This window comes from Metarhizium acridum (genome assembly GCF_019434415.1).
Source record: "Metarhizium acridum strain ARSEF 324 chromosome Unknown scaffold_1, whole genome shotgun sequence".
NCBI classification, from domain to species: domain Eukaryota; kingdom Fungi; phylum Ascomycota; class Sordariomycetes; order Hypocreales; family Clavicipitaceae; genus Metarhizium; species Metarhizium acridum.
The window spans coordinates 6,307,734-6,319,541 of record NW_027094015.1 but is presented as its reverse complement, the minus strand read 5'-3'; the positions used below and the strand labels follow the sequence as shown (position 1 = coordinate 6,319,541).

The 11,808-nt window shown below is 52.3% G+C and overlaps 7 protein-coding genes across 8 annotated transcripts; 5 read left to right on the top strand and 2 right to left on the bottom strand.

Annotated features, from left to right (window-relative positions):
* The first annotated feature begins 60 nt into the window (after window positions 1-60).
* J3458_001974 (uncharacterized protein) lies at window positions 61-3,436 on the top strand. Of its 2 annotated transcripts, none has more exons than XM_066117027.1 (3): window positions 61-1,240; window positions 1,298-1,374; window positions 1,429-3,436. In XM_066117027.1, the coding sequence occupies exon 3, from the start codon at window positions 1,889-1,891 to the stop codon at window positions 3,323-3,325; it is 1,437 nt and encodes a 478-aa protein (XP_065978915.1). In that variant the 5' UTR covers window positions 61-1,240; window positions 1,298-1,374; window positions 1,429-1,888; the 3' UTR covers window positions 3,326-3,436. The 2 variants fall into 2 exon arrangements, with proteins under 2 accessions (XP_065978915.1, XP_007807003.2); XM_007808812.2 differs by having other exon boundaries at window positions 736-1,374; window positions 1,429-1,793; window positions 1,858-3,435.
* Window positions 3,437-6,095: 2,659 nt separating this feature from the next.
* Window positions 6,096-6,974, top strand: J3458_001973 (uncharacterized protein; the record flags this gene model as incomplete). Its single annotated transcript, XM_066117026.1, has 3 exons — window positions 6,096-6,463; window positions 6,513-6,739; window positions 6,814-6,974. 3 exons carry the CDS (start codon window positions 6,096-6,098, stop codon window positions 6,972-6,974), a joined length of 756 nt encoding a protein of 251 aa, XP_065978914.1.
* Window positions 6,975-8,129: 1,155 nt separating this feature from the next.
* On the bottom strand, window positions 8,130-8,497 carry J3458_001972 (uncharacterized protein; the record flags this gene model as incomplete). Its single annotated transcript, XM_007808810.2, has 2 exons — window positions 8,130-8,435; window positions 8,495-8,497. 2 exons carry the CDS (start codon window positions 8,495-8,497, stop codon window positions 8,130-8,132), a joined length of 309 nt encoding a protein of 102 aa, XP_007807001.2.
* A 746-nt stretch (window positions 8,498-9,243) lies between these two features.
* J3458_001971 (uncharacterized protein) lies at window positions 9,244-9,486 on the bottom strand (the record flags this gene model as incomplete). Its single annotated transcript, XM_066117025.1, has 1 exon — window positions 9,244-9,486. One exon carries the CDS (start codon window positions 9,484-9,486, stop codon window positions 9,244-9,246), a length of 243 nt encoding a protein of 80 aa, XP_065978913.1.
* Window positions 9,487-9,567: 81 nt separating this feature from the next.
* On the top strand, window positions 9,568-10,479 carry J3458_001970 (uncharacterized protein; the record flags this gene model as incomplete). Its single annotated transcript, XM_066117024.1, has 1 exon — window positions 9,568-10,479. One exon carries the CDS (start codon window positions 9,568-9,570, stop codon window positions 10,477-10,479), a length of 912 nt encoding a protein of 303 aa, XP_065978912.1.
* A 49-nt stretch (window positions 10,480-10,528) lies between these two features.
* J3458_001969 (uncharacterized protein) lies at window positions 10,529-10,936 on the top strand (the record flags this gene model as incomplete). The annotated part of the gene is made up of 1 exon (XM_007808809.2): window positions 10,529-10,936. One exon carries the CDS (start codon window positions 10,529-10,531, stop codon window positions 10,934-10,936), a length of 408 nt encoding a protein of 135 aa, XP_007807000.2.
* A 385-nt stretch (window positions 10,937-11,321) lies between these two features.
* On the top strand, window positions 11,322-11,584 carry J3458_001968 (uncharacterized protein; the record flags this gene model as incomplete). Its single annotated transcript, XM_066117023.1, has 2 exons — window positions 11,322-11,441; window positions 11,522-11,584. The coding sequence occupies 2 exons, from the start codon at window positions 11,322-11,324 to the stop codon at window positions 11,582-11,584; spliced, it is 183 nt and encodes a 60-aa protein (XP_065978911.1).
* Window positions 11,585-11,808: the final 224 nt, after the last annotated feature.

Below are 11,808 nucleotides of genomic sequence, written 5' to 3'. Positions count from 1 at the left end.
GTCAAGTCCCAAGTACGTTCGTTAGCAGCGCAGACACACATTGGGCTGCTGGCTCGAGTACCCCTTTCGACTCGGGCTTGACGGAACGAGAACTCAACCACAATTATATCCTGCTCTCTTGTCAACTGGCCGTCATTGCGAACGCCGCGAAGCTGAACCACGTCACTCTAGACCCAAGGCCTTTGTGCTGTCATCTCATCACGATATTTCTACAGTACGACAAGGGTTGGTCCGCCCGCGCAAAGTTTCCCTTGAAGCTACATGTGACGATTCCCCCCTCCAACAGCAACAGACTGGGCGGCTGTATCTCTTCTTGACTGGTTAGATTTTCTAACCGGGCGTGCCGCCCTATCGACGTTTGATATTTGGCTATTGACCATTGATAATCGAACCATCCACTGGGCGAAATCAGCCTCCTGAGACGACAACTCTGCACAATTCTGTCAGAGCAAAGGCGTGAGGGTGGTGTGGACGAGCGAGTCCCTGCGACCGGCACGTTCATCAGCACTTTGCGTCGCGTGACGAAGCCCCTAAGCATTCACTCCTATCGCCGGGACGAGGAGCAGACCACCACCACCACCACCACAGGCCAACTGATTTCTGTTTGCTACGTAATTTATAACCTGGTAACCAGGTGTCCTGGGTTATCGCGCTATTATAACCACAGCCGCCAGCTACCACCACCACCATGTCTTCTAAAGACAGTGGCGGGGATTCAAAGCTGTTCGCTCGAGTAAGCTTGCTCCTATCTTTTCCCTTCAGTACATTTGCTCTCCCTACTGTGTTTCCTACCACCTTGCGACCCTATCCTGCACTTCCCTCGGGAAAGACTCCTGACCGCTGTCATATTGACACTCACCTGACCCCTCTACATCGCTCGATAAACCTGTATTGGAAGTGCTGTGACGACATCGCAGCGCACTGCTGTCCCTTTGTCTTGCTCATAATATGCTTCCTATACCCTGCGCACCTGATCCTCGGCCAATTACGAGATGATGGCTGTATTCCCAATGTATATGCCACCGTTGGCATTCGATAGACTAAGAACTTCCCAGGGCAAAGTAGCCGAGCTGCGACTCGAGCTGAACAGCGGCGGCAAGAAGGACAAGAATTATGCGATAAAAAAAGTTGCCCTCAAGAGAATCGTTGCGAACATGACGATGAGCAATAACGATATGGTGGCGCTGTTTCCGGACATAATTGCCTGCATGCACATTCCCAGCTTGGAAATCAAGAAGATGTATGATGCCAACACGCCTAGCATTGGCCAAGCTGTGTCGCGACTAACAACGTTTAGGTGCTTCTTATACCTGGTCAACTATGCTCGAGTACGACCGGAAATTGCCGTCAAGGCCATTCCGGTGCTAGGAAAATGTAATTGCTATCTGAACTCTGCGAGATGCAAAGGTGATGCTGACTTGGCATTAGGACATGGAAGACCAAAATCCCTTGGTACGAGCCCTGGCACTGCGAACAATGTCATATATACACGTCAAAGAGTTTGTCGAAGCAACAGTTCCTATCGTAAAGCATATGCTGCGCGACAACGATCCATACGTCCGTAAAACGGCGGCCTTCTGCGTTGCCAAGCTTTACGACCACGACCGACAAATGGTTGAACGGTCGGATCTTATCGATAGACTAAACTCTCTGCTACGTGATGATAATCCCACCGTTGTTGCTAGTGCGTTGGCGGGATTGATGGACATCTGGGAAAGAAGTGATGCTATCAAGCTCACTATTGACTATAGCAATGCATCAAAAATGGTGGCAATTCTGCCTGATTGCTCAGAGTAGGTGTTTTAGTGGCAAAATCCCAAATCCTCGTGGAGTTGAACCATGTTAACACAGGAACAGATGGGGTCAAACGTACATTCTTGAGGCGTTAATGTCCTATGTGCCACAGGAAACAGGCGAAGCTGCTTTGCTGGCGGAGCGCATTGCGCCACGGCTTTCACACTCAAATTCATCTGTTGTGTTGACATGCATCCGCGTGATTCTGTACTTGTTGAATTACATTGCAGACCAAAAGCAAATCACAACACTTTGCAGAAAGCTTTCGCCGCCATTGGTCACTCTTCTCGCCAAAGGCCCTGAAGTCCAGTACCTGGCCCTTAGAAATGCCCTGTTGATCTTACAACGACGACCCGAGGTGCTGAAGAACGATATTCGAGTATTTTTCTGTAAATACAATGACCCGATCTACGTCAAAGTCACGAAACTGGAACTCATCTTTATGCTCGCCAATGAAAGCAATATTGATGAGGTGCTGACCGAGTTGCGAGAATACGCCACGGAAATTGACGTCCACTTTGTTCGCAAGGCCGTTCGTGCGATAGGAAAGTTGGCTATCAAGATTGAACCAGCGGCTCGGCGGTGTATTGACCTTCTATTGGAGCTTGTCTCCACGAAAGTCACGTACATTGTCCAGGAGGCGACAGTGGTCATTAAGAACATTTTCAGGAAATACCCCAACCAGTACGAGTCCATCATCGGCACTCTGTGCGAGCATCTCGATTCGTTAGACGAACCAGAGGCCAAGGCTGCAATGGTGTGGGTCATTGGACAGTACGCCGATCGTATTGAGAATAGCGATGCACTTCTGGAGGACTTTCTCTATACATTCTCAGAGGAGCCTGTCGAGGTCCAACTGGCTCTCCTGACAGCCACGGTCAAGCTATTCATTCAAAGACCAACCAGAGCCCAAGAATTGGTCCCGAGGGTTTTGAAATGGGCGACGGAGGAGACAGACAACCCTGACTTACGTGATCGAGCGTACATGTATTGGCGACTGTTGTCGACAGACATGAACGCAGCGAAGCAGATCGTCATGGGAGACAAGCCACCGATCACTGCCGAAGCAGAGAGGTTAGAAGCGCCAACCTTGGAGGAAATGTGTCTCAATGTCGGAACCTTGGCAACCATATACCTCAAACCAGTCCAGACAGTCTTCCGGTCAGCGCGTCCACGGAAACTTCAAGAATCACCTGCGTTGCAAAAGCAGAATTTGCCGGCGGATGCAGATAATCAAAAGAGCATCAGCATGTTTGGTCGTGGCGGGCAACCTACGAACATTGACCTGAGAAGTCGTAATGCCGCCCCTACCAACGGGGAGGGCAACCTGTCGCAGGCAGTCAGCGATGCAGACGCATACTTTTCCAGCATTGGAACACAAATGGCGGCGATGAGATTAGACCAAGGCGAGGATATGTTTGGCGGCAGCAGCGGGAATATGACGGGTTATGTTGTCAGTGCTCATGCGCCACAGGCTGTGTTGCAACCAGCGCAGGGGGCAGGGAGTAACGGCGATTTGCTGGCGCTTTGAGAATGGAGACAGGTTGAAGTTGAAAGGATGGTTTGGCAGGGCTTTTATGTCGGGGCGTACATTGTAAGCGAAGAATGTATCTTGCAGATAATATCAGTGGAGAGTGGACATACATAAATCTAAATAGCCTATGTTCTTTTGCTTGTGATGTGCGCACGCATACCCATGGGTGCACAGCATTTCAATATCCGATATAAAGCCCACGTCCCTGCACACCTTCTTTTCTCTTCCCGAAGAGGACAGAGCAGGGGGCTTAATGCATTAGCCTTGTCTCGTATGCCCTCTACCGCTTTGTACATGCGGGAGCTGCCAGCCAAATTGTGTAGAATGCCTCACGGAATTGCTGTATAGATACCTAGTACTTGCGAATGCGAGTAAGATCCAATTAGTAGGTCGGTAGATGCAAATAGATTTAGAGAGAGAATTGATACGAGAATTGTTATACACCTACTTGGTACGCTGCCATGAACCCGCATCTCATGATCTGGGCACATGCTTGTATCAAAGTTTCTGAATCTTTTGGTTCCTCGTTATTTGCATACTTTTTTTTAGTTGTTTATGTGTATTCATTATAACAACAGCACGCAATACCTTGACAAAGCTAGCTATTGAACTATTATGACGAAGTGCTCTATTAGCCTTATATCTGTTTTGGTAGGAATTAGCTGGTCCACCTGCTCATCCGACAAAAACCACGAGAGGCTATATTTCCCACTTGGAAGACGACCGGGCAACACTGTTATGCTGGCTGGAGAAGCTTGGGTCGTTGCAAAAGAGTCCCCGGAGATAGTTTTAGCCCGGTAGATGGCTAGCGGATACATTGTATTTTTTGTCAATTTTCAATTATTTAGGACTAGAGCTGGATATTGGGTGCTGCATTTACTAGCCATTGCCAGAGCGTTTTCCAATAAATCCAAGACATTTGTCTTCATGTATTGTATTTTATGCAAGTACAGATGGTAGTTTCTCACTACGGCAGGAACGTAGTCAGGTATTCTGTACCGAGTGCGCACCAAGCGTTGCGACGGAAGATGGTGGTGCTACGAATCAAGACCAGTATTCAATCAAGTAATACGACCCGCGATTAATAACATTGACTGTATTGGTGAGCCCAGTCCGGGCCGCGATGAGGAAGAGGACGCACTACAAAGAGTAATCCGGAACACTGAGCCGCCAACTCAACTTTCAGCTCAGTGGGTATACCAGGCTACCAGCAATCTGGTTACTCCTTCCGCACCGCAAGTGCGAAACGCTAGCCCATCGATGTGCCCAGCTGTCGTGTTTGCTTTTGCGGATAGAGGCGTAGAAAGGAGAGGGGGCTGGATTTTTCGATGAAGTTGACGCCACAAACATGCCACACGCATGTGAGTGCTGAGGTCATGTTCGCGAGCTGAAGTGTGATTTGCGGAACCGGGCCGTGTTTGGGCCATCATCATGAGGGCAGGCAGAAGACGAGCAAGAGCTGTTCATGCCTGCAGGGTTTCAAGGCGTGAGCACCACAGAGTAGTGCGTATTGTGACGAACGGGACGGGGACTTGTCCATGCATCTAGATTCAGGTGGAGAAGGGAGGCGGCAAGGTATTGATCAGATCTTGGACGAGCCCTCTCTTCTTCTCTTTCCTCTCGTGGGGGAACTCGCATGCATGGGAGGTAAACTGCTGCTCGTTGCACCGACACGGGTTCAGGGATGCCGCCGGCTATTTTGAGATGGATGTTGTCTGCTCGGCATTTCTGGGTCGTGGACGCACTGCGTGAATGAGCGCATTGTGACGCAGTGCCTAATTGCGACTGGCCGTGTTGAGATGGGTGGCATGGCGTTTAACCGATTGGCATAGATGCTGCTTCGACCATCACGGCGGCTGCGGCTGTGTCTAGCGCAATGGATTCGAGGTTTGTGCTCAACGTTGAAGGGTTTGTACTCGGTTGTCAGTGTCTTCCGCGTGTCTGAAGAGACCGCATTACTTGCTCTTATCACGTACCCGTATTGTATGCAGGTTGCAACTCAACTAAAGGCCCGCTTGATGACGGTTGGGCCCAATGTCCCACGAATAGATCGAATCGTCGCCACGGTCCACATCCCCAGACCCGCGACCTTCCGGGTGTTGAGGCGTTTGGCTTGAGCCAAGGCCTTGAATGGCCTGGAGGCAAACACTCCCGGGAGCATGGAAGAAGCATGCTCGCGCGAGTCTTGGGTTTCGAGACGAGCCTGGACGAGCCAGCAGCTGCATGCACATCATAGCCACCCACCACAAAAAAAAAAAACCAAGTTCAAGACGTTTGAGGATGCCCTGATACGCACTGTTTACCCCAAAAGATTGAGCCAGTCGCACCTCTCTTTCCGTCTCACTCTGTGTCGCTCGTTCGCTCCTCCTTGTCCACACAGGAGGACATGGGCACTTGAGAAGCCGGGCTTCCGTGTGTGCCCCCACTCCCGCTTGCTCCGGCGAGCCTGGTCCTCTTCCTAGTCAATCCGTGACTTTGCTCAACCTGACGTCTACATTATCTTTCATCTTACCACTGGCCTCCGAGGACATCCGACCTCGTCTATTACTGTTTATCGCTCAAGGCCAGGTCGAGGGCCGCTTGATCCTGGAGCCCATATATGAATTGATTGCCTCAGCATTATCTTACACGCCTGCGCTTTGCTTGCGTCCTTGCTTGCTGGCTGCAGGACCACCCTCGTACAGCCACCCTGCAGCCCCCAGTGTTTCTGTGCCTTCGCCCACCGCCGCCGCCGTTGGTGCTGCCGCGCATCTCCATGGTCCCAGCCATGAGTTCTGGCAACAATCATAAAATCATCGGTCTTCCCGCCGACAACACTCGACTCGAACAGCCCAGCGACGCCGTCCCCATGGAAAACATGGTCCAGGGAACCACGCCGGCCGGGGACCTACAGCCGGCTGCCCGTGTCGATGCCTCCAAGGAGTCTGAGATAGTCGCCACTGAACCACTGCCAGCATCCAAGGCAATCCCCACCGATCCCGAGCAACGCAGCGCAGAAAATGAGGACAACACTGAGGCCGTGTCAAAGGGCAAGGAGAAAGAGGCAGTGGCCCCCGTGCCGCCTACCAAGGAGAGGAGCGATTCCATCATGGCCATTGGGCCTGCGCAGGACGATATTCATACAACCCCTGGCCAGTCGGACGGTCCTGTCTGCAACATCACCCTCCTGCTGACGTCGGGGAAGCCGTCATCCGTACAAAATCGATGCCAAGTATCTTACCAGGAGAAATGTTGCCATGCCCGATGAGACAGAATCTGGACAGCCAGACCCGTTTAGTATCAGCATCTACACCTTGAAGGAACTCATTCTACGGGAGTGGAGAAGCGATTGGGAGGCGAAGCCTGCTAGTCCCAGCAGCATAAGACTGATTCACTTCGGAAAGCTACTAGACGATAAAGAACAGCTGAAGAGTAAGCCAATTTTTTTTTTAAACAATTGAACCATGGCGTGAAGAATGAAGCATTTCTCTAACCCTGAATGTCAGAGTACCAATTCAGCACAGAAAGCCCTAATGTAGTGCATATGAGCATTCGTCCTCAGGACCTGGACGAAGAGGAGCCCAAGTCGGGAAGCAAAAACCTTCCAGGCGGGAGCGGAGACGGACAGCGATCCAGACCGGGCGGAATGTGCTGCGTCATCTTATGAGGGCCTCTCGTATCCCGTTAATCTACCTTAACTCACTGCACTTTTGTGGATATTTGTTTTAGCCACGACTAGAGAGGTGCTATTTGCATTTTTGTGCCGGCTCAGTTTATCGCCGGAGGTTTTTTTCTTTTTTTTGGAAAGACAGAACATACGTCGACATGTACATTTTCCACGACGGGCTGGCTATCGAACTGAGGCCTAGCGAAGCCTGAGAATGGCGTCCTTTACCTGCATGGGAACCAGCGGCCTGCCAAGTCTGTGGCATGCCGCTTGGCAGCCACAACATAGTCACCTCACAGCTTGAAAAGCATATCAACATACACACACTCATTCTCATACTCAGCACATCGTTTTGGGTTTATCCTATTTGGAACTGGAAAGCAGCGATTGATGGGAAACATGATGGAAGAACGAAAGGATTACCGGAGTCAACACTGGCGCATCGTCATGTATAAATGATTTGGCTATTTTTATCATTGTCAACCTTCTCATCCAGAGGCCTTGTTATATATTTGTCAAAAACGTTGGGTATAGACCCTATCAGCGCGGGCCTTTGGAGACTAGGCCGTCTTCACTAACCGTATAGAGGAATTGCAGTCAACACACTGCTGTTCTTACAAACTTGCGAATCTCGTGGTTTGCTTGTGACTTGATTTGCCCACGGCGTTCAAGCACAGCAAGAGAAAATGTAGCCTTTGAGTGCAGGCATTAAAGCATCCTAAGGACTGCCACGCAATACAGGGCACGTAATAACGCCTCGAGTATCATGAAGCATATTTCGCGACATTGTATGGTAGTCCTCATCCACAGCCGCTACCTCGCAGTGTCTTGAGCGGAACTATCACAAGTTTGGAGTGGACCAGGTCAAATAGTTTTTGCCTCCCACTCTGTATTCCAAAATGTTCACTGTATTGTGTTGTGATAATGTTACACGTAATCTAGCCGCTTCCATCATCCGCATTCGTGTCCCAGAAATCCTAGAAGACCGCAGGCTCGCTTCTTCTACTACTGGATATTGAGCTTTTTCTCCATCTCATCGTGAACTCCAGGAACACCCTTCATCTCCTCACCAGTGAATACATCCTCCCACGTAATCATGTCTTCTCGCCCCCTCAGGATATCTTCGTGTACGCTGGCCAAGCCGTTTCCCTAGAGCTAGGGGCCGCCACTCGCCGTCCCTGACAATCTTGAGCTCCATGCCCCTACGGACGGGCTCCGCAATTCCGAATGTACGACGGAGTGATTCCATGCGGACGGCCTCCTGTGTCGCCTCCCAGTTCTTAAGACGGGCCTTCGAGAGGGTGTGCGGATGAAGGCTTGTTGGCCGGCCGCGTCGTAGGGGGACTGGCCGACGCCGTGACGGAGAGTATCGTGGACGCCGGGGGCGGAGGGGGCGGATGAGGTGTGCGATGTGTGGGTGAAGGACTCGGGGTTGGAGTTTGCGGGGACGATGCGCATCGACTGTAAATGTTAGTGTCCTTGTTGGGGACTGGACGAGGAGGATGGGAGGCGAGGTTTACCATCTTGACGTAGGTTTATGGAGGGAAGAAGTTGTGTGGTGTGTCTTTTACGGTGGCTTGATTCTGGGCCTCGCGCATGGTGCAAAGTGTAGTAGGGGGATGACAGTGAGGGCGGAGATGGTAATGCGTGGTGCAGGTTGGCGTTGATGGTGCTTGTGAGCGTCGATGATGAAGCTTGGAGCTGCCTCCAGGCTACGAGTAGCCTCGCGTCCGTTGGTTGGCCGGTCTGTGCTGCGTTCTGAGCGTCCTGAGTGGGGTGCTCGACGGTACGTACCTCTACGTTCCGACCCCCGGACTTGTTCACGTCAAAATGTCAATTAAACCCGGCTATTACCAAACCATGCCGAGCTCGCTTCTTTGAACCCAACTCGAGTCACACTTACTTTTATTTGTCCGATGCCCCGTGCCGAATAGGATCTCTCCAGAAACCCAAGTAGGAATGTGAGGCTTCTATCACAACCATAGGCAGCGGTTAGGCCGCACCAGAGACATGATGAGATCCATACCCTCCCGGCTACCCATCATTCGCATTGCGAATGGCACTTTCTATCGCCACCATCCAAATTCACAGGTGTCTCACGCCAACCCGTCCTTGTTCAATGGTCTATCCTTTGAGCTGCCATCTTCGTCACTCCAACCGCACAATTGGTGCGTCGTGGGGACCCTCGCTCTCTGGAAAGACGACGTTTCTCCAAATCCTCCGAGGGCGACTGCTCTGTGAGCCGCCTACGGCTCGATCGTACCCATACTTATCTGGCCGAGATGCGTCCTCGCGGCTGAGGAATCCGCAAAATGCTATTCGGTACGTTGGCTTCGACGCGGAGGCCACTGGGGGTGGACTGGGAGGCAGGTGTGACAACATCAGCGTACCTGTCGGCTCGGTATGAGTCGAGGAGGGAGATGACTGATTTTTCATTGAGAGACTTTCTCTTGGGGAACACGCAGCTGAACCCTCTCAAGGCACCGCTGGGGGGAGATGACGACGGCGCCATATCGAAAGAACTGTTGAACAGGGTGGTTACGGATTTGCGATTGGACCATTTGCTCGGACCTGCCTGTTACCTTTTTGAGCAATGGGCAGGGAAGACGGGCAGCGAATTGCACGAGCTTTGCTCACACGGCCAGAAGTTTTGCTGCTGGATGAGCCGTTCATGGGGCTCGATCCGACTACGGTGTCGGGACTCAGTCCGCTGTTGCAATCGCTTGCTGACAAGGCAACTCCTAGATTGGTGATGAGCGCGAGGCCGCAGGATCCATTACCGGAGTGGATTACGCATCTGATATACTTGAGAAGTGATTGTCAGGTCGGATCAATGGGACCCAAAGAGGTGGTGTTGGACGGCCTGCGGAAGTATGTTCAAGGAGTGAAGCTGGGCGGCCTGCTGGAAGACGATAAACTTCCCACCCATACACTATCTGAAGTTGGGCGAGTCCTGGGTTCAAAAGTGCCGTCTACTTCAACAAACGGAAGCCACGGCAGCGAGCACGAGTTAAGTCCTGTCAATCCCGACGCAGAGCCACTCGTCGAAATGGACGGGTGCCGTGTACAATACGGGGACAAGATTGCCCTGGGAAACTGGTCGCAACAAACACCACAGGGTCCCAAGGACGGCCTCGTCTGGACCGTTCGAAGAGGCGAGCGCTGGGGAGTCTTTGGCTCCAACGGCTCCGGCAAAACCACCATCGTGTCTCTCCTCGGCTCCGACCATCCGCAGGCGTACTCCATGCCCATCAAGCTCTTTGGCCGCAGCCGTCTACCAGAACCCGGGTCGTGCGCGAAACCCTTGACATTTTGGGACATTCAATCGCGCATCGGCCACTCCAGCCCCGAAGTCCATCAGCACATGCCCCGAGGCCATACGATTCGCAAGGTCATTGAGAACGCATGGGCAGCTACGTTTGGCGCGCCGCCGAAACTAGACGCCAGCGCCAGGGCAAAAGTAGATGCTGCATTGCGGTGGTTCACAGCCCGAACTGCGGCCTAATTCCGCCTCGAATCTACGCGGGGACGATTTGTCATGGGCGGACGAATACATGTTTGGAGAAGTCTCCTTCTCGGCTCAACGCGTGGCGCTCTTTATTCGATCCATGATAAAGTCTCCCGATGTGGTTGTTCTAGACGAAGCGTTTAGTGGCATGGATGATGCAGTCCGCGATAAGTGCGCTCTGTTTCTTACGGATGGGGAGAACAAGATACACGCTGGCGGAGAGGTCGTTCAGAGTGAAGTTGGCAAGAGGAAAGACGTAGTTATCGAGGGGCTGACGGATCAACAGGCACTTATCTGCATTGCTCATGTCAAGGAGGAGGTGCCGGACTGTGTGAGGGAGTGGATGTGTTTGCCAGAGGCGAATACAGGGCGTAGAGCGAGGTTCGGGAGGCTGGATGGGCCGCTGGGTCATGACGAGAGGAGGTGGTTTGACGTGTGGGGGTTCTCTGCGTGATGAGTTTGGAGATATCTCGAAGGCCGTGTCCGGAGAACCATCCTGTGTGAGCGTAGACATGACATGACTTTACGAGCGAGGTACGATAAAAACCGCCAATTTTGCATGCGTCGAAACACATGCCGCGGAGCTAGTTCCATTCCATGGCATGTTTTCCCTGGTAGAGAAAAAAAAAGGACACTTGAGTCCGCCCTGAAAATAAATCAGCCATCTACAAACGCGGCGTAAAGAGCAGCAGTGATGGAACGTCGTCCTCACATGACGCCATCCCACAAGACCACCAACCACCACCACCACCAGGTCCTCCTCCTCCAGCTACCAAGACTTCCTCCTTCACAATCGCAATACCAGCACAAGCTCGGAAATGGGTGCAAAACCACGCACAATGCCCACCGCACCCCCGTCGCGCCCGCCGACCACCTACCTCGACGACGAGGACCTCGGCGTGAAATGCTGCACGCCAATCACGTCGCTTCGTAGCGCCAGTAGAAGTCGGCAACATAGGGTTCGCATCTTCTCCCCCCTTTCTCCAAACAAACGACGATTCCAAAGAAAAAAAAAAAAACCACCACTAACAACCGACAGGTCCGGCCGCGCCGGAACGTCCGCCTTCTTCGCATGGCCGCTCCTCGGCCCGCTCCTCTTTGAAAACGAGACGAGCGACGCGCGCGACCACTGTGCCAATGAACGGAGTACTTTCCCCCCCTTCCCCCCTCCCCCGGAACTCAACGCAAAGCACCAGATATAAGGCGGCGGCTAATTGCGCAGCGTTCCTATCCTACCTCCGTCTATCCGTCTTCATGGCCATCCTGTCCGTTGCCATCACGCTCTCGTTCCACCTCAACTCCAAAGCCGACGGATCTTGAAAGACG

What these genes read in the sequence shown, in the direction of transcription:
- J3458_001974 (XM_007808812.2), top strand. Translation starts at nt 1,432, where the DNA reads ATGGAAGACCAAAATCCCTTGGTACGAGCCCTGGCACTGCGAACAATG. An exon ending in ATTCTGCCTGATTGCTCAGA is followed by an intron (nt 1,794 to 1,857) that starts GTAGGTGTTTTA and finishes ACACAGGAACAG; the next exon opens with ATGGGGTCAAACGTACATTC.